General features: G+C 42.8%; 2 protein-coding genes across 2 annotated transcripts; both read right to left on the bottom strand.

The window, feature by feature from the left end:
* Position 1: 1 nt before the first annotated feature.
* LOC128426215 (uncharacterized) lies at positions 2–8,254 on the bottom strand. The gene is made up of 6 exons (XM_053413079.1): positions 8,197–8,254; positions 7,967–8,120; positions 7,395–7,555; positions 7,013–7,219; positions 6,735–6,916; positions 2–6,152 (listed from the first exon to the last, which is right to left on the bottom strand). Exons 1-6 carry the CDS (start codon positions 8,252–8,254, stop codon positions 597–599), a joined length of 6,318 nt encoding a protein of 2,105 aa, XP_053269054.1. The 3' UTR covers positions 2–596.
* A 2,788-nt stretch (positions 8,255–11,042) lies between these two features.
* LOC128425988 (phenolphthiocerol/phthiocerol polyketide synthase subunit C-like) lies at positions 11,043–20,903 on the bottom strand. Its single transcript, XM_053412839.1, has 6 exons — positions 20,846–20,903; positions 20,616–20,769; positions 20,031–20,191; positions 19,644–19,850; positions 19,366–19,547; positions 11,043–16,699 (listed from the first exon to the last, which is right to left on the bottom strand). Exons 1-6 carry the CDS (start codon positions 20,901–20,903, stop codon positions 11,144–11,146), a joined length of 6,318 nt encoding a protein of 2,105 aa, XP_053268814.1. The 3' UTR covers positions 11,043–11,143.
* Between the last annotated feature and the right edge of the window lie 289 nt (positions 20,904–21,192).

Genomic DNA, 21,192 nt, shown 5'->3' with positions numbered 1-21,192 from the left:
TCTCATTTTATTTTATTCCAGTTTATTTTTCTACATGATGTAATAAAGTATTAATACAAATAGAAAAAACCTCAGAAATCACACACGCTTGAGAAATTAACATGTACAGGAAGTGCCAGAATACTGTGTCACATGCTTTTTTGTATCATCGTCATTATAAAGTTGGCAACAACAAGACCATAAACAGTCAAGTGATTGTAAAAGCGGCAGATAAGTAGGTTGATGTCGGTCTGAACCCATCACAGACTTGAAAGATTGCATTTATATGAAATATCAAAAGGAATTATGTACATATTCAACATCAATTGTAACCACAATGCATTACATGGTACATTTTGTTTTAAATTCTCTTCCTGAGTTCACATGAAAATTAAAAAATAGCTGAATGAATAAAACTGATAAAACTTCACAAACACATTCATATGGTGCATCTATTGGCAGCACTTAACAATTTACAAAAATGACAAAAGACAGACATGCTTCAAACACAATTATACTGTTTGGCTACAATTTTTGTTATAAACCTTCTGCTGAAATAAGCAATAAATGGTTTCGCCATACCTATTAACATATCCTTTCAGTGCAGTTGTCAATCTTTACAATCTAGTTGAAAGATCCTCCATTTCTTTTGTGGAGTTACTCGTCACTGCTTCAACACTGACATTTTCACCTTGGGCTCCTTCACTCAGCACAGCTACCACTGTCAATACTGTGGCGTTGGGGTCCAACAGTTTCACCAGAGGTATGTTCACTCCTCTTGCCTGGAAGATCAGGTTCTGCAGAGTCATGGCCTGCATGGAGTCGATGCCCAAAGACGAGAGAAGTGAGTCGTCTTTCAGCTCACCGGCATCAATGCCGATGGTCTCGGTGAGGAGAGAGATGACGTACTGTTTGGGCGAGATACATTCAGCTTCTTTGGCTTGAGCATCTGTTTCTTTCGATTTTTGCAACGCCTCATTAACTAACGCCGACAGGCGCATTGTCAAGGATGTATTTTGCGAGAGGATGTTGAACCTGATGTTTCTGAAGTGAAACCTGCAAACGGCCTGTTGGGGTTGATTGATCAGGAGGCACTGCTCTAAGCTTTTATGAATTTCGGTAACATTCAGCACCATCATCCCCTTTGCCTCCAGAAATTGCTGGAAATGGTCCTTGTTCAAGAGGAGACCAAGGTTAAGCGCTCCCCAGTTGATGGACTGTCCAGGCAGCCCGAGTTTTCGCCTGTAATGACAGAATATGTCGAGGAACGTGTTGGCTGCTGCATAGTTTGTCTGTGATGCATTTCCCAGAAAAGCAGAGATGGAAGAGTAACACACAAAATAGTGTAACTGGCACTTAAGCGTTGCGTGGTGCAAATTTAATACACCCTTTACTTTTGGCTTGAGAACTTTCTCATACAGAGATCTGTCAAGGGTCTCAATCAGCCCATCATGCAGAACCACGGCGCTGTGGAACACTCCTCTAACTGGACAACCAGGGAACTTCTGGCCAATGGCACTAACAACCCTGTGCACATGCTCAGAGACAGACACGTCACACTCCATGCTTGTGATGCAGTTTCCACACTGATTCTCTACGTTTTGTATGTCTTGCTCCAGATCTGGTGTGGGCTTGCTCCGGGAGAGTATGACAACGTACCCCCCTCCTCTTTGGGAGATGAACTTGACCGTTTCAAAGCCCAGACCAGAAAGACCACCTGTGACTATGTACACGGCCCTCTTTTGGAAAAGCAGCTTTTTTGTTGATAGCACTGGGATCTCCGACAGAACGCTGCCTTCATCATTTTGCAGAGCCACAACAGCCAGTTTCTTTGAGCGGAAGTATGACTCTGGTTTCTGAGGATGAAAGGTGTCGACGCTGTCGGACTTCACATTCTGAAAGGTGAAGTTTTTAACGGCAGATTTCCTGCTCAACTTCAATGATTTGAGCCAGTGATAAATATGTGGCCTTTGGGCACTCAAAGATCCCTTTTGCAAAATGGATGGTATCAGAATCGTCTGCACATGAACACTTTCCTTCACCCCGTGGAACATGTTCCTAGCAAGCAAACATTGCGTCTCAGATTCACAGATTATGACGACATGTTGGACCCATGGAAAACTGCAAATCTTGTCAATCAAGGATTCTTCAAGTGGGGGCAGGATGACAAATGCATCAATTTGTTTGACATCTACAAAAGAACCATTACACTGCGTTCCAATAACCACATTCCAGCCAGATTGTGAGGAAGTAAGTGCCAAGACTTTGGTCAGAGCTGAGTCAGGAACAGGGGATATGATTCCCAGATGATGTTTGGCTCTGGGTAAGGCTCGTTGCAGGATCTCCCATGCCAGCACATAGTAGGAAACACAAGGTGTTTTGCGGAGGAATGGGAATCGTTTTGTGCTGTAGCACACATGCTCTGGGACCTGGACCTTGCTGGCTGCCACCACAGGATAGCAGGAAGCAACGTGATCTCCCACCTTCAGTTTTCTCACATCTTTTCCAACTGCGGTAACAGTACCGTTGAAATCAAGAGCCAGCAGCTTGTGACTTTGGGAGGAATGTTTATCCCAGTACAGTGTCTGACCAAATTTCAAGTGTGTGGCACTGACAGGGAAGAAATCAGATGAATGGACACAAAACGTGCTGGGACTGATTTCAACTGATGTGTCACTGATCGGCAGGTCCACCTTATCAAAGTGAATGGCACTCACTTGAGTAATCTCATGTGCATCAGCAGTTTGAAGGATGTAATGCTCGGACATTGTTGAAGTAAAACTGGATCCTGAACTGTCGACGACTTCAGGTGGAGTATGGACAATGGAAGGTCTAAAAATCATCCCATTTTTTACCACCAACTCTGGGTACTTGCTGCAAGGATATGATCGAATGACCTCAGACAGAGCTGCAATGTCCTTAGCAGAAACAGTATCTATGTCAATGAGTTGAAATGAAAGATCTGGTATCTCTGCAGCAAATGATCTGGTCATACCAACGATGGCAAAACCTGGATTGACGTGATCTACTGTGACGTCAGATGAACGGTAGGTTACTGCTCTAATAGAGGCTGGAAAGTGAAGTCGCTTCAGCTCAAGGACGATTCGACGGAAAATCTCACAGCAGCTCACCACTTTCTGTAGAACAACATCAGCGGCCTCTGAAGTGAGGTCTTCTTGGCCCCACAGAAACAAGACCTCATCAAACCTTTTCTCAACCTCTTGGATATTGAATTTAGCCAAGAGGGAGGGGAAGCCATTGCTCAAAATATCCTTTGCATGTGTGACTGATATGTACTGAGATCTGGAGTCCAAATTTGACTGCAGGCCTTTAGAGATCCCCATGTCATCACAGAAGACCAAGGCCTTCGGAGGAGGAGCAGATGGGATAGTGTCAGGGATGACACTGAAGGAGTTATGGTAGAAATAGTCCTCAACCACACGAGACTGACTCCCAAGATACTTGATTATCACTTGTGTAGCCTCAACCAACACTCTACCTTCTCTGTCTGTAAAACAGCCACAAACCTCAAAGTGGTCACTACCCACATCGACTGCTCTCAAATACACAATCATCTCCTCTTGCAAAGGTTCAAACACGGTCAAACTTCCGATTTTGGCAGGGAAGCCTGGTCTACCAGCAAATATGTGTTCAACTGTGACTGGGAGAAGCTGCATCAGAAAATCCAACACAACAGGGTGGATGCAGTAGTCGTGCAACTGCGATAGAAGTTCCTCTGGAACTTTTACAACTGCAAAAGTCTCCTTTAGATCTTCTCCATAGTGCACATTCCCTTTATTCTTGAAGACATCTCCATACTGAAAGCCTCCTTGAGACAAATACCCATAGAGCTCCTGAGAGCTCACGACAGATTTGCATCTTTTGAAGATGGCATTCAGTGAAAGGCTCTGCTCCTCAATCAGCCGCTCTCTTTTGGAAACAACTGTGCCTGATGCATAAACTGCAGATGGAGAGAATACCGTGAAACTGGTTTCTGTCTCAGTTTGTTCCAGTTTCACCTTAATGTCAGGTGAATTCTGCGTTAAAACACACGGGCTGTGGAAGTTGACACTGAGCTGTAGAGAGTTGAGAGGTACTTTTGGTTTGGCACTGGCCATGACTGCGGCTAAACCCAACTCGGCATAGAAGGCCCCGGGGATGATGGGTATATTGTTGTGTTTGTGCTCTTTCAGGTAGAAAGAAGAGTCTGACTTCAGATCACAGCTGAAAATGTTGCTTTCACTTCCTGTTTGACAGAGCACAGGGTGATTACTTGGTGCATTTGCTTGTGCTGCACCGATAATCACGTCTCTGTCAGAGAGATCAAACTTGTACCTCGGGAAAGGCAGCGGCATCGTCTCATATCCTTTATAAAAGGTGTTCCAATCGACCTGAACCCCAAGTTCGAACAGCTTAGAAACTACAGACATGATGGTCTCATGATCTTTCCCTGGCTGCACAGAGGGAAGAACAGCTGTGTCACTAGTCAGAGATTCAATGATGTTTCGCTGCAGTGCCCTTCTTGGCGCTATCTCTACAAAGACTGTGTTCTTCTTTCCTTTCGCTGCCAACCGCACTGCCTGCTCGAAGGCCACTGGCTCACGAATGTTTCTAGCCCAGTATTCACCTGTGCAGAAATCTCCTTGCTGGACCTCCTTGCCTGTCACTGTTGAGAACAACTCTGTGTCAAGATTGTTCACCTGTAAGAGGCCAATTGTATCCTTGATTTCTTTCAGAATTGGATCCATCATGTGGCTGTGGTAGGCTGCAGGGACATTCAGCAAACGCAGGAACAGGTTCTGCCCATTGGCTGAGGCACTTAGCTCTTCATGGAAGCTCTTAATTGCATCTGCATCCCCTGAGAGGGTGCAGGACTGTGGACTGTTGAAAGCAGCGAGACAAACTCTACCAGAGTAAGAAGGGAGAAGAGCAGTTACCTCTGATACAGCCATGTTGCTGATCACAAGCATCATTCCACCAGTGACTTTGCTCTGCAGCTTGCTCCGGAAATAGATGACTTTTATCGCGTCCTCAAGAGACAAGAGGCCAGAGCAGTGGGCGGATGCTACCTCACCAACAGAGTGTCCAAGTATCGCATCTGGCTTGACACCCCAATGTCTGAGTAGGGTGGTAATGCCAACCTGGATGGAAAAGAGCAATGGTTGGACAACCTCTGGGTTTTTTAAGTCACTACTCTCAAACTCACTGTCAAGCACGTCTAGGATGTTCAGCCCACTCAGCCTTTTGAACAGTTCTGTAATCTCTTTGATTTTACTTCTGAAGACAGGTTCTTGTTTCAGGAGCTGCTTGCACATGCCATGGTAAGTGACGCCATTTCCACAGAAGACAAACACTAACTTTGGATCAGAGTGGGCTTGGCTGATAGTTTTGCCAGCAGCAGTGCTCAACTTATCTTTAAGATCGACCACAGATGATACCATGATGGCCTTTCTGTATCTATGTTTGAGATGGCTCCTTCTGCAAGCTGACGTGTACAAGAGAGAATCTAGATCAACTTTACTATCGGCCTCTAGCTGTTTAACAGTGTCTTCCATCATGAGAGAGAGAGATTTTATTGAATTAGCTGACATGACAAAGTACTTTGGTTGTGTCTCATCATGTTCCTGTCTGATTGGTGACTGATTGTACTGTTTGACAACAGCATGCGCATTTGTACCCCCAAAGCCAAAGTTGTTCACCCCTGCAATTCGTGCACCAGACGGTTGCCATTTTTCTGCCTTCTGAGGAACTTTAAGGTTCAGGGTTTTGGCATCAACACTGTCAGTTTCTTCAGAGTAGAAGACGGAGGGAACAATGGTCTCGTGCTTCATCATAAGAAGAATCTTAATGAGTCCGGCCACTCCGGCTGCAGATTCTGTATGTCCGATGTTGCTCTTCACCGAGCCAATCCACAGTCTCTCTGATCCGGGAGGTTTGGCCTTAGCTATGGCATTAGAGATGCTTCCTGCCTCCGTTGGGTCTCCAACAGGGGTTCCAGTCCCATGTGCCTCTATGTACTGAACATTTACAAGGTCGGAGTCTGAGTAGATTCTTCTCAGCAGCTCCTCTTGTTGTGTCATAGAGGGTTTGGTCATCGGAGTGACTGAGTGTCCATCTTGGTTGACGGCTGTTTTGCTGATGATACCCCAGATATGGTCATGGTCTTGTAACGCCTGCAATGCAAAAATACGACAAAAATCAAGCCATTGTTCTGGATTGACCTGGATCATCATTTGTGAGGTTTCTGGATTATTTTCACTACTAGAATGTTTTTTCTGGTAGTTTCTCCTCGCCCTCTGCGAGGGAGGAAGTACATTTTTATTGGGTCATCTGGGCCCCACAGATAACACTTTATTTCCGTGACTGAAACCAAAAAGAGTCAGCAGGAAGTTAGAGATTAATATAACTTTTACAGCAAGTTGTTTGGTTAATGTTTCAAAGAACAAAATAATCACTCATAATAAGTAAATGTTGTTTGTCTTGTTACTGCTGAGTACAGCGTCATTCAGTCCTGTTCTTATATATGTGTTACCAGTTTCGTTTCAACTGTTTAATTTCTATAACTTTGACCTTGTTTCACTGATTCCTGTGAACCGAGCCATTTGCATTAAATATTATGAGCGTGAATCTGCTTTAGTGCTTTATTGGTTTTGCCTTTGACCAGCGTGTCAGCTAAAACTTTCAAAACACGTAATGATACACATTCCTGAGGAAGGAAAGAAGTTAACTAAACTCAGGGCTTTGAGCTTTCTGACCTTTTTCAGTGGTTTGAGTAGAACAACCCCGCAGCCCTCCCCTCGACCGTAGCCGTCTGCTGTTCTGGAGAAAGGTCTGCTCGTCCCTTCAGGTGAAATCATCTTGGCCTTGCTGAGAGCGACAAACACTCTTGGCTCAAAGATGCAGTTCACACCTCCACACAGAGCCATGTCACAATCACCTGATAAGATAAAACACATTCCATCCTTGTCATAAAAGTATGTTGTTGCTCTCTGAAGTGTTATTCCAGCTGGTTCAGCCCGTCTTTCATACACACCTTGTTTAATGGCTTGACAGGCGAGATGAAGAGCCACAAGGGAGGAGGAGCAGGCGCTGTCTATGGCCAGTGACGGCCCAGTGAAGTTGAAGATGTATGAGACTCTGTTTGCTGCGATGCTCATGGCGAGGCCAGTGCCAGTCCAGTGGTTGATCACACTCGGGTGCACGTGAGCAGCATTTGTTTCGTAATCTCTGTTCATTAGGCCTGAATCAAAATAAATTAAACATGTTGAAACTCAATAGAATGCTCCTTATTATTTTGAAGTTACTTTAGGTTTTTATCTTAAAACTTGGTCCAAACAGTAACTTCACTCAGAAATGATTTAAATCTTTAGAAGACAGTATAAGACGCAGTAGCTAGAAATGTTTTATTGTCTTACCTAGAAACACTCCTGTGCTGGTGCCGCTGGCCTCCTCCATAGGAATCCCAGCGTTTTCTAAAGCTCTGTAAACACACTGAAGGAGCTGCTTCTGCTGAGGATCCATTTGTTCCACTTCACTGTCGCTGATGCCAAAGAACTTGTGGTCAAAATCATTAAACCTGGAGAAAAGAAAAGATTGAAACCGCTGAATCTATTAAGGAGCTAAGTATTTTAATATAATTTTTCACTTTACGTCAGATTTAAAATACAGAGAAGCTGCTTGAGACACTTTTCTTGGTTTGTTTCGGGAAAATACCAACATCTGTAGTTGTTCCAGACCTGAGTTTTTAATATCATTATTTATTATTACTTTTATCAGGAGCATCTAACAAACAATTTTTTTTTCCCCGATATACATAGTTGTCCCTTTTACTTAATTAGTGACCATGTATAGGTTCAAAGATCATATTAATGAGAAGATGCCCCTATAAAACTATAAAGTTTATATTATAACATAAACATAAAACCTATATGCTCACAAAACAGAGTAAATATACCCTTAGATCTAATAAAAAGATTTTAACGCTTACCCATCAAGGAGAGCAGCCTTGGCTGTGCGTGATTTACCCGCTTTGTTTTCGTCGGGGTCATACCAGGCGGAAAAGTCAAACCTCTTTTTGGGAATTGGCAAAGAACAGTTTCTCCCATCAACAAGAACCTTCCAGAAATTGTCAAGCCCTTCTCCTGTTTGGAAACATCAACGTTCCATGATACAGAATAAAATGTTTCTGTAATGAAAAATGTTTCTTTAAAACATTACCTCCAGGAAAATTGCATCCAATGCCCACCACTGCGATTGTGTCTTCAGCTTCCTCCATCTTCTCTGTGCGCGAGGAAAATCACAAATCTTTAGTGCACCGTCATGTCAACTTCACTCGTCCCTGCAGGCGTCTCACATCCAGAAATAAAAGTGGTTCATATACTGAGAGAGTTTGTAATTAGTCCAGTATAGTCTCGCAGCAGATCTCCCATTCATCTGTACCGTTTGCCTTTTCCCCCAAGTGATGCTATCACTGCCGGCACCCGGGGCTGAATCTTATAGGCAGCCTCTTTTCTCTTTTAAAGATTAATGTTTGATTACTTATAATACCATGGCGTTTCATGACTCCAGTGCCCACATTTTATGGCACCTTGAAAATTATAACACTGAGATTCAAAGGTAAATCAGTAAGTTATCAGCCAAGGGAGTGACTTCACGGAACCTCTCACTTTATATTATTTCTACTGCAGCATTTAAGCTTCCTTTCACCACATAACTGTTTAAAAGTAAAAGGTAAATAATGATATACTTTCCTATTGTTACTTATTTAACATAAATAGTCAAGTAAAACTAAATAAAAGATTTTGACTGAAATGAAAACAGAATCTCATTTAAAGACGTAATTTTTTGGGGTTGATAACTAGGTTTGTAAATGGAGTTCTAAAGAACGCCGTCTTCTCAGGAACTCATTATAAAAGTTTATGGAATGTAAACTTATCTCAGTAGTTTCTCCTCCATCGTCTCTTTGCACGAGAGAAAATCAAAAATCTTTAGTGAACAGTCATGTCAACATCTCCCGTCCCTGCAGGCGTCTCACATCCAGAAATAAAAGTCGTTCATATACTGAGAGAGTTGGTAATTAGTCCAGTTTAGTCTCGCACCAGATCTCCCATACATCCATACCGTTTGCCTTTCCCCCAGGTGATGCTATCACTTCAGGACCTTGGGCTGATTCTTATAGTCAGCCTCTGGTCTTTATTAAAGATTAATGATTGATTGTTTATGTGACCATGGAGATGAAGGACTTCAGTGCACACATTTATGGAAAATGATAACACAGGGATTAATAAGTAAATCAATCCAACAGGGTCAAGGTGAATTCAGGTCTCCTTTCATTGCAGTTTATCACAGTTATATCATCACAACTAACATTCAACCAAATCCGCACGTTAGGTTTAACATAAAGTTTGTCTTGTTGGTTCAATCTATATTTTATATGTGGTTTTTCAACTGATATCTGGGTGCACTCACATTATTATTAAATCTAGGGCTCTGATTTATTTCTTGTTTATATATAATGGTGCTCAAGAGTGTGTATACTGCCCCATGTGGCCCAAAGACACACAGTGAATGCACTTTTAATGCCTATGTTACTATAATAGGATTCACAACTGAAATGTGAAGCTTTTCTTTTTCTTCGAAGTTACACTTTTGACGATTGAGAGAGGTTTTGTAAACTCCATTAAATAATATCTTAATATCTAAATAAACCAACCTTATCAAGTACAAAGAGAATTTGGCAGCTTCATTTATTGTGTCATAAAAACAACAAAGACATTTATTATTAAGTGTCATAAACTCCAGCAATGACCATTAAAGTTTATTGTGATGTATATTCTACTTTAGTGTCCATTCCAAATATTAATATGGCAAAAACACCTCAGAATAGTCAAATCCTTTATTGATTTAGAGGAAAAATACATTCTTTAATTGTAATTTAACTTTGCTTTACTATAAAAACAGTAGTGTAAAGGCTTTTTTTATAGATTTCTGTATCTACTCTCATTTTATTTGTCTTTCCTCGAGGCAGAAATCTACTCCACGGGAACAATTTCTTTTTGTGTATGATGTAATCAATTATTAATTCTAATTGCAAAAGGCTCAGTAATCACACTCGCTTGCCAAGTAATCATGTATGGGATGTGCCAGAATACACATGCTTTTATTTCCATCACCATTATAAAGTTGATAATCATCTATTACAATTGACCATGACTTGTCTAGTGATTGTAAAACAGGCAGATGTAGGTTGAGGTCAGTCTGAACCCAATCACACACTTGAAAGGATCACATTTTAATTTAAAAACAAAAAATAGTGTACATATATTTAACGTCAGTTGGAGAATACTGAATACATTACATTGTGCAGTTTGTTTTAAATGCTGTCCTAATTTTCACACAATTTCACACAATTCCCAAAAATGCATTATTCAAAATCAAATTGGGCCACATCTGCGGAAAAATGGGAAAAATATTGAATATGGTTATAACAATGTATTCCCTTTCAGAATAAAATGTCTAAATAAAAGACAAATAAAAAGTTAAATAAATAAACCACCTGCTTTAAACACAATTATGCTACTCGATTACAATTGCCATCATAAACCACCTTTGGATGAGGGCGCTCAGTGAAAGGCTCTGCTCCTCAATCAGCCGCTCCCTTTTGGAAACAACTGTGCCTGATGCATAAACTGCAGGTGGAGAGAATACCGTGAAACTTGTTTCTGTCTTGGTTTGTTCCAGTTTCACCTTAATGTCAGGTGAATTCTGCGTTAATTCACACGGGCTGTGAAAGTTGACACTGAGCTGTAGAGAGTTGAGAGGTACTTTTGGTTTGGAACTGGAGTCAAATCCAGAGCTCTGCTATCATTCTTGTATGTACATAATGGTGCTCAAGAGTGTGTATACTCCCCCATGTGGCAGAATTATTCAAAATCAAAATGGGCCACATCCGCTGAAAGGTGGGTAAAATATGGTTAAAACAATGTTATCCTTTCCAAAATACAATTTCAAAATAAAAGGCAAACAAAAGGTCAATAAATATGTAACCTTCTTTAAAAACGATTATGCTACTGGATTACAATTGCCATTATAAACAATCAGCTGAAATAGAGAATACATCTTTCTGCATACGTATTTAAATATCCTTTCAATGCATTTGTCATCTTTACAATCTGGTTGAAAGATCCTCCGTTTCTTTGGTTGAGTTACTCGTCACTGCGTCAACACTGACATTTTCACCCTTGGCTGCTTCACTCAGTAGAGCTACCACTGTCGATACTGTGGCGTTGGGGTCCGACAGTTTCACCAGAGGTATGTTCACTCCTTTCGCCTGGAAGATCAGGTTCTGCAGAGTCATGGCCTGCATGGAGTCAACGCCCAAAGACGAGAGAAGTGAGTCGTCTTTCAACTCACTGGGATCAATGCCGATGGTCTGGGTGAGGAGAGAGATGGTGAACTCTTTGGGCGAGATACAATAAGCTTCTTTGGCTTTAGCATCTGTTTCTTTAGATTTTTGAAACGCCTCTTCAACTAACGTAAACAGGCGCGTGGTCATTGATGCATTTTGCGAGAGGATGTTGAACCTGATGTTTCTGAAGTGAAACCTGCAAATAACCTGTTGGGGTTTATCGAGCAAGAGGCACTGCTCTAAGCTTCTGTGAATTTCAGCTACATCCATCACCATCATCCCCTTTGCCTCCAGAAATTGCTGGATATGGTCCTTGTTCAAGAGGAGGCCAAGGTTGAGCGCTCCCCAGTTGATGGACTGTCCAGGCAGCCCGAGATTGCGCCTGTAATGACAGAACATGTCGAGGAACGTGTTGGCTGCTGCATAGTTTGTCTGAGATGCATTTCCCAGAAAAGCAGCGATGGAGGAGTAACACACAAAATAGTGTAAATGGCACTTTAGTGTTGCATGGTGCAAATTTAATACACCCTTTACTTTTGGCTTGAGAACTTTCTCATACAGAGATCTGTCAAGGGTCTCAATCAGCCCATCATGCAGAACCACGGCGCTGTGGAACACTCCTCTAACTGGACAACCAGGGAACTTCTGGCCAATGGCACTAACAACCCTGTGGACATGCTCAGAGACAGACACGTCACACTCCATGCTCATGATGCAGTTTCCAGACTGATTCTCTATGTCGTGTATGTCTGTCTGCAGATCTGGTGTGGGCTTGCTCCGGGAGAGTATGACAACGTACCCCCCTCCTCTTTGGGAGATGAACTTGACCGTTTCAAAGCCCAGACCAGAAAGACCACCTGTGACTATGTACACGGCACTCTTTTGGAATAGCAGCTTTTTTGTTGATAGCACTGGGATCACCGACAGAACACTGCCTTCGTCTTTTTGCAGAGCCACAACAGCCAGTTTCTTTGAGCGGAGGTATGACTCTGGTTCCTGAGGATGAAAGGTGTCGACGCTGTCAGACTTAACATTCTGAAAGGTGAAGTTTTCAACAGGAAATTTCCTGCTCAACTTCAATGATTTGAGCCAGTGATAAATATGTGGCCTTTGGGCACTCAAAGATCCCCTTTGCAAAATGGCTGGTATCAGAATCGTCTGCACATGAACACTTTCCTTCACACCGTGGAACATGTTCCTAGCAAGCAAACACTGCGTCTCAGATTCACAGATTATGACGACATGTTGGACCCTTGGAAAACTGCAAATCCTTTCAATCAAGGATTCTTCAAGTGGGGGCAGGATGACAAATGCATCAATTTGTTTGACATCTACAAAAGAACCATTACACTGCGTTCCAATAACCACATTCAAGCCAGATTGTGAGGAAGTAAGTGCCAAGACTTTGGTCAGAGCTGAGTCAGGAACGGGGGATATGATTCCCAGATGATGTTTGGCTCTGGGTAAGGCTCGTTGCAGGATCTCCCATGCCAGCACATAGTAGGAAACACAAGGTGTTTTGCGGAGGAATGGGAATCGTTTTGTGCTGTAGCACACATGCTCTGGGACCTGGACCTTGCTGGCTGCCACCACAGGATAGCAGGAAGCAACGTGATCTCCCACCTTCAGTTTTCTCACATCTTTTCCAACTGCGGTAACAGTACCGTTGAAATCAAGAGCCAGCAGCTTGTGACTTTGGGAGGAATGTTTATCCCAGTACAGTGTCTGACCAAATTTCAAGTGTGTAGCACTGACAGGGAAGAAATCAGATGAATGGACACAAATCGTGCTGGGACTGATTTCAACTGATGTGTCACTGATTGGCAGGTCCCCCTCATCAAAGTGAATGGCACTCACTTGAGTAATCTCATGTGCATCAGCAGTTTGAAGGATGTAATGCTCGGACATTGTTGAAGTAAAACTGGATCCTGAACTGTCAACGACTTCAGGGGGAGTATGGACAATGGAAGGTTTCATAATCCGCCCATCTTTTACCACCAACTCTGGGTACTTGCTACAAGGATATGATCGAATGACCTCAGACAGAGTTGCAATGCCCTTAGCTGAGACAGTATCTATGTCAATGAGTTGAAATGAAAGCTCTGGTATCTCTGCAGCAAATGATCTGGTCATACCAACGATGGCAAAACCTGGATTGACGTGATCTACTGTGACGTCAGATGAACGGTAGGTTACTGCTCTAATAGAGGCTGGAAAGTGAAGTCGCTTCAGCTCAAGGACGATTCGACGGAAAATCTCACAGCAGCTCACCACTTTCTGTAGAACAACATCAGCGGCCTGTGAAGTGAGGTCTTCTTGGCCCCACAGAAACAAGACCTCATCAAACCTTTCCTGCTTATTTTTGATATTGAATTTTGCAAAGAGAGAAGAGAAGCCATTGCTCAAAATATCCTTTGCATGTGTGACTGATATGTACTGAGATCTGGAGTCTAAATGTGACTGCAGGCCTTTAGAGATCCCCATGTCATCGCAGAAGACCAAGGCCTTGGGAGGAGGAGCAGATGGGATAATGTCAGGGATGACACTGAAGTAGTTATGGTAGAAATAGTCCTCAACCACATGAGACTGACTCCCAAGAAACTTGATTGTCACTTGTTTAGCCTCAACCAACACTCTGCCTTCTCTGTCTGTAAAACAGCCACAAACATCAAAGTGGTCCCTACCCACATCGACTGCTCTCAAATACACAATCATCTCCTCCTGCAAAGGTTCAAACACGGTCAAACTTCCGATTTTGGCAGGAAATCCTGGTCTACCAGCAAAGATTTGTTTTACTGTGATTGGGACAAGCTGCATCAGAAAATCCAACACAACAGGGTGGATGCAGTAGTCATGCAACTGCGATCGAAGTTCCTCTGGAACTTTCACAACAGCAAAAGCCTCCTTGAGATCTTCTCCATAGTGCACATTCGCCTCATTCTTGAAGACATTTCCATACTGAAAGCCTGCTTGAGACAAATACCCATAGAGCTCCTGAGAGCTCACGACAGATTTGCATCTTTTGAAGATGACGCTCAGTGAAAGGCTCTGCTCCTCAATCAGCCGCTCTCTTTTGGAAACAACTGTGCCTGATGCATAAACTGCAGATGGAGAGAATACCGTGAAACTGGTTTCTGTCTCGGTTTGTTCCAGTTTCACCTTAATGTCAGGTGAATTCTGCGTTAAAACACACGGGCTGTGGAAGTTGACACTGAGCTGTAGAGAGTTGAGAGGTACTTTTGGTTTGGCACTGGCCATGACTGCAGCTAAACCCAACTCGGCATAGAAGGCCCCGGGGATGATGGGTATATTGTTGTGTTTGTGCTCTTTCAGGTAGAAAGAGGAGTCGGACTGCAGATCACAGCTGAGAATATTGCTTTCACTTCCTGTTTGACAGAGCACAGGGTGATTACTTGGTGCATTTGTTTGTGCTGCACTGATCATCACGTCTCTGTCAGAGAGATCAAACGTGTACCTCGGGAAAGGCAGCGGCATCGTCTCATATCCTTTATAAAAGGTGTTCCAATCGACCTGAACCCCCAGTTCGAACAGCTTAGAAACTACAGACATGATGGTCTCATGATCTTTCCCTGGCTGCACAGAGGGAAGAACAGTTGTGTCACTAGTCAGAGATTCAATGATGTTTCGCTGCAGTGCCCTTCTTGGCGCTATCTCTACAAAGACTGTGTTCGTCTTTCCTTTCGCTGCCAACCGCACTGCCTGCTCGAAGGCCACTGGCTCACGAATGTTCCGAGCCCAGTATTCACCTGTGCAGAAATCTCCCTGCTGGACCTCCTTGCCTGTCACTGTTGAGAACAACTCTGTGTCAAGATTGTTCACCTGTAAGAGACCAATTGTGTCCTTGATTTCTTTCAGAATTGGATCCATCATATGGCTGTGGTAAGCAGCAGGGACATTCAGCAGATGCAGGAACAGGTTCTGACCATTGGCTGAGGCACTTAGCTCCGCATGGAAGCTCTTAATTGCATCTGCATCCCCTGAGAGGGTGCAGGACTGTGGACTGTTGAAAGCAGCGAGACAAACTCTACCAGAGTAAGAAGGGAGAAGAGCAGTTACCTCTGATACAGCCATGTTGCTGATCACAAGCATCATTCCACCAGTGACTTTGCTCTGCAGCTTGCTCCGGAAATAGATGACTTTTATCGCATCCTCAAGAGACAAGAGGCCAGAGCAGTGGGCGGATGCTACCTCACCAACAGAGTGTCCAAGTATCGCATCTGGCTTGACACCCCAATGTCTGAGTAGGGTGGTGATGCCAACCTGGATGGAAAAGAGCAATGGTTGGACAACCTCTGGGTTTTTGAAGTCACTACTCTCAAACTCACTGTCAAGCACGTCCAGGATGTTCAGCCCACTCAGCCTTTTGAACAGTTCTGTAATCTCTTTGATTTTACTTCTGAAGACAGGTTCTTGTTTCAGGAGTTGCTTGCACATGCCATGGTAAGTGACGCCATTTCCACAGAAGACAAACACTAACTTTGGATCAGAGTAGGCTTGGGTGATAGTTTTGCCAGCAGCAGTGCTCAACTTATCTTTAAGATCGACCACAGATGATACCATGATGGCCTTTCTGTATCTATGTTTGAGATGGCTCCTTCTGCAAGCTGACGTGTACAAGAGAGAATCTAGATCAACTTTACTATCGGCCTCTAGCTGTTTAACAGTGTCTTCCATCATGAGAGAGAGAGATTTTATTGAATTAGCTGACATGACAAAGTACTTTGGGTGTGTCTCATCATGCTCTTGTCTGATTGGTGACTGTTTGTACTGTTTGACAACAGCATGTGCATTTGTACCCCCAAAGCCAAAGTTGTTCACCCCTGCAATTCGTGCACCAGACGGTTGCCATCTTTCTGTCTTCTGAGGAACTTTAAGGTTCAGGGCTTTGGCATCAACACTGTCAGTTTCTTCAGAGTAGAAGACGGAGGGAACAATGGTCTTGTGTTTCATCATAAGAAGAATCTTAATGAGTCCGGCCACTCCGGCTGCAGATTCTGTATGTCCGATGTTGCTCTTCACCGAGCCAATCCACAGCCTCTCTGATCCGGGAGGTTTGGCCTTAGCGATGGCGTTAGAGATGCTTCCTGCCTCCGTTCGGTCTCCAACCGGAGTTCCAGTCCCATGTGCCTCTATGTACTGAACATTTACAAGGTCGGAGTCCGAGTAGATTCTTCTCAGCAGCTCCTCTTGTTGCGTCATGGAGGGTTTGGTCATCGGAGTGACTGAGTGTCCATCTTGGTTGACGACTGTTTTGCTGATGATACCCCAGATATGGTCATGGTCTTGTAAAGCCTGCGAAGTAAAAATAAGACAAAAATCTAACCATTGTCCTCGATCAATCATTTGTGAGGTTTCTTCTTTATTTTTACTGTTAAATTGTTTTTTTTTCTGGTAGTTTTCCTCACCCTCTTCGAGGGAGGAAGTCAATTTGAATTGGTGATGTTGGGATCTAAAGCCAGGTAAAGAGAACAATGGAGGGGCCTACATGTAACTCCAGAAGCCTAAGCTGGAGTTTTCAGCATCTTGATAAGAAGGTGCCCGAATTCCTTCGGGAAACACCCGAAGTCATAAACGACAGACCTCAGTTCGCCCGCCTGTTCACCGCGTGGTAGAATCCCCGCATATTGTTAAAAAAAAGTTAAAAACATATTTTTGTTATGGATTCTAGAATCCTGCGCACAGGTGTATAAGTTTATATAGCAAGCTAGCTAACAGGCTATCTTACCGAGGTGAGTCTGCATCGCCTACGTTACGATGTCAAATGTGCCTCCTCTTCAAATGCGCGTGTCCTGCCTCCATGGAAAGCAGGTCCGCCTTGTAAATATTGCAGGTAGTTTTTTCACGGGGTATGTTAAGGGTGAAGTTCTACCATACTTTTGACTTTCTGGTACTCAATGGTTTTGCAATGGGTCTCCATTGGTCTATGTTTTGTCGCTATTGCACATGCGCAACTTTCAGAGATAGGAAGGTAGCGAGATGGCTCACTCCTCAGCTTCTTCCATCAGCACCTCCAGTAAATCAACGTTTAGTTCAGCTGCGAACCATCGACGATTAAATTTGTCGCAACTATTTTTGTCATCAATTTTTGGCGACTCTGTCGATTAGTCGTTGCACCCCTAGTGGTGATTAAGATCTCTTATTATCTGTTGCATGCTTCTTCTCTCTCACTCTCGTTTCTCTCCCTCTCCTAACCCGCTTCCACACACACATTCAGACATACATACAAACAATCATACCTATATACATTCTGGGGGCCAGATAGCGTGATCGAACCATGTTGTTACCCATCGCCGAGTAGAGCCACGACTTAGGTCACATTGGCTCTCGGTTCTCGACCTCCCCTTTGTTTAAATAACGTGGTTCTGCCGCCATTTCTAAGATGGCAATACAATGTCACCAGCGTGGCCTTGTACACCATCTTTATACCCCCCTCCTCTCTCTCTCTCTCTCTCTCTCTCGCTCTCTCTCTCTCACCCATACGCACACACACACACACACACACACACACACACACACACACACTAGCGGTGTTACATGTGTGTTGCCATCGTTATAGTCGCTTGTGTGGTTAATGTTTGTGGTATAGTGGATTTTGTCGAGATAGTTTTCAGTGATTTGCATTACTGTTATTAACTTTTTATAAATTCTATTTGTAATTAAAGTACTAGCGTTAGTGATTATTTGTGCATTTGTATGTGAATACAGCTGGATTATGAATGTCAGTGCTTGGACTTAAACCTTCACTGCTCATTTTATAATCATTAATATTACATATTGATATTATTAATTGAACTTTTATTTTTACGGATTGATTATTGGTCCCTGATACTGTTAGCAATTTAAATTTTAGCCAACGGGGTCTGACTGAACTCTTAACGAATAAAGATAGGAGGGGAGACAAGAACACTTTAGCCAGATATTATGTCTTGAAACAAATTATTAATAATAACTTTTCCCTCCTAGTGTGTAATCTTGACATTATAATGTGTGTGCGTCACATTGTTGTTTCGTTGTTTTGGTTTAGTTGTTTCGAATTTCTATACAAGCAGAACGTACAGCCGATGTAGCAGGAACATAAGATTCTTTTCTCCAACAACAGCAATGGCCCACATGGCATCAGCTGTGTCAAGATTGTCATGAAGAGAACATTATGCCAAGCAACTATCAGAGGAGGAGCGGGACTGGGAGTGGCTCCTGGTCACTTCCTTATTCCAATGCCAAGAAGAAGGACCAAGGACTGTTATAAAATAATACAGACGCCGGCTGTTTGATGCGACTCGAGACTGCCCCGTCGCTGCTAGAGTGCCGGGGTAGTGTATTGGATGGCCATTGTTTTTGCTGTTCATACCTTTCATTGCTAACCGAGTTCGGCTCTTCTTCTCATATTTAGGATAAATGACCACGCAACGACAATACCAGGGTGGTGCTCCGTTATTATACATTTTTATTAATAATCTCATTTTATGATAATTATTAATTAGCCAACGACTCAATCTGCTCCTTCGTGTGCACAACAGTGAATATGGGCCCCACAGATTCAACTTTATATGCATGACTGAAACAAAACAGGGTAAGCAGGAAGTTAGAGACTAATATAACTTTAACTGTAGTCACATAGTTATTAACTGACACTGGTCTTATATCTGACACGGTCTGTTGTTAATAATTAGAATATGTTGTTTGTCTTGTTACTGCTGAGTACAGCATCATTCAGTCCTGTTCTTGTGTGTGTGACCAGTATCGTTTTAACTGTTTATTTTTTATACCTCTGACACTGTTTAACTGATTCCTGTGAACCGAGCCATCTGCATTAAATATTATGAGCATGAATCTGCTTTAGTGCTTTATTGGTTTTGCCTTTGACCAGCGTGTCAGTACAAACTTTCAGAACAGGGAATGAGACACAATCCTGAGGAAGGAAATAACTTAACTAAACTCAGGGTTGTGATCTTTCTGACCTTTTTCAGTGGTTTGAGTAGAACAACCCCGCAGCCCTCCCCTCGACCGTAGCCGTCTGCTGTTCTGGAGAAAGGTCTGCTCGTCCCTTCAGGTGAAATCATCTTGGCCTTGCTGAGAGCGACAAACGCTCTTGGCTCAAAGATGCAGTTCACACCTCCACACAAAGCCATGTCACAATCATCTGATAAGACAAAACACATTTCAGCTTTGTAATAAAAGTATGTAGTTGTTTTCTGAAGTGTTATTCCAGTTGGTTCCACCTGTCTTTCATACACACCTTGTTTGATGGATTGACAGGCGAGATGAAGAGCCACGAGGGACGAGGAGCAGGCGGTGTCTATGGTCAGAGACGGCCCAGTGAAGTTGAAGATGTATGAGACCCTGTTTGCTGCGATGCTCATGGCGAGGCCAGATCCAGTCCAGTGGTTGATCGTACTCGGATGCACGTGCGCAGCATTTTTTTCGTAATCTCTGTTCATTAGGCCTGAATCAAAATAAATTAAACCTGTTGAAACTCGAAAGGTTTCTCTGATCGTTTAGAAGTTTCTGGATGGGTTATTTATTTTGTTAAAACTTTGTTCAAACAGTAACTTCATGCAGATATGATTTAAATCTTTAGAAGACAGTATAAGACGCAGTAGCTAGAAATGTTTTATTATCTTACCTAGAAACACTCCTGTGTTGGTGCCGCTGGCCTCCTCCATAGGAATCCCAGCGTTTTCTAAAGCTCTGTAAACACACTGAAGGAGCTGCTTCTGCTGAGGATCCATTTGTTCCACTTCACTGTCGCTGATGCCGAAGAACTTGTGGTCAAAATCATTAAACCTGGAGAAAAGAAAAGATTGAAACCGCTGAATCAATTTAGGAGATACTTATTTTAATAGTAAAATAAGAGAAAATCTACTTTATGTGAGATTTAAGATACAGAGAAGCTGTTGAGACACTTTTCTTGGTTTGTTTCGGGAAAATACCAACATCTGTAGCTGTTCCAGAGCAGATTTTTAACATCATTATTTTTTTATTTTTTTATCAGGAGCTTCTAACAAAATTTCTCATATTTATAGTTGTCACTTTTATTTCATGATTGAGCACGTATAGGTTCAACGATCATATTAATGAGAAGATAACCCTATAAAACTATAAAGTATATGTAACAGAATCTGTTATAGAATATATATAAAACCTAAATGCTCACAAAACAGAGTAAATAAACCTTGAAATCTTAATATATTCAGATTTTAACGCTTACCCATCAATTAGAGCAGCCTTGGCAGTGCAGGATTTCCCCGCTTTGTTTTCGTCGGGGTCATACCAGGCGGACAAGTCAAACCTCTTTTTGGGAATTGGCACAGAACAGTTTCTCCCATCAACAAGAACCTTCCAGAAATTGTCAAGCCCTTCTCCTGTTTGGAAACATCAATGTTCCATTATGCAGAATAACATTTTTCTATGATGTAAAATGTTTCTTTAAAACATTACCTCCAGGAAAATTGCATCCAATGCCCACCACTGCGATTGCGTCCTCAGCTTCCTCCATCTTCTCTGTTTGCGAGAGAAAATCACAAATCTTTAGTGCACCGTCACGTTAACATCTCTCGTCCCTGCAGGCGTCTCACATCCAGAAATAAAAGTGGTTCATATACTGAGAGAGTTTGTAATTAGTCCAGTTTAGTCACGCAGCAGATCTCCCATACATACGTACCTTTTGCCTTTTCCCCCAAGTGATGCTATCACTGCCGGACCCGAGCTGATTCTTATAGTCAGCCCCGGGTCTTTATTGAAGATTAATGATTGTTTATGTGACCATGGAGATGAAGGACTTCAGT

This window comes from Pleuronectes platessa, chromosome 20 (assembly GCF_947347685.1).
Source record: "Pleuronectes platessa chromosome 20, fPlePla1.1, whole genome shotgun sequence".
Lineage (NCBI taxonomy): Eukaryota > Metazoa > Chordata > Actinopteri > Pleuronectiformes > Pleuronectidae > Pleuronectes > Pleuronectes platessa.
Note: the sequence above shows the minus strand (reverse complement) of the source record. Positions and strands in the feature narration are given on the sequence as shown.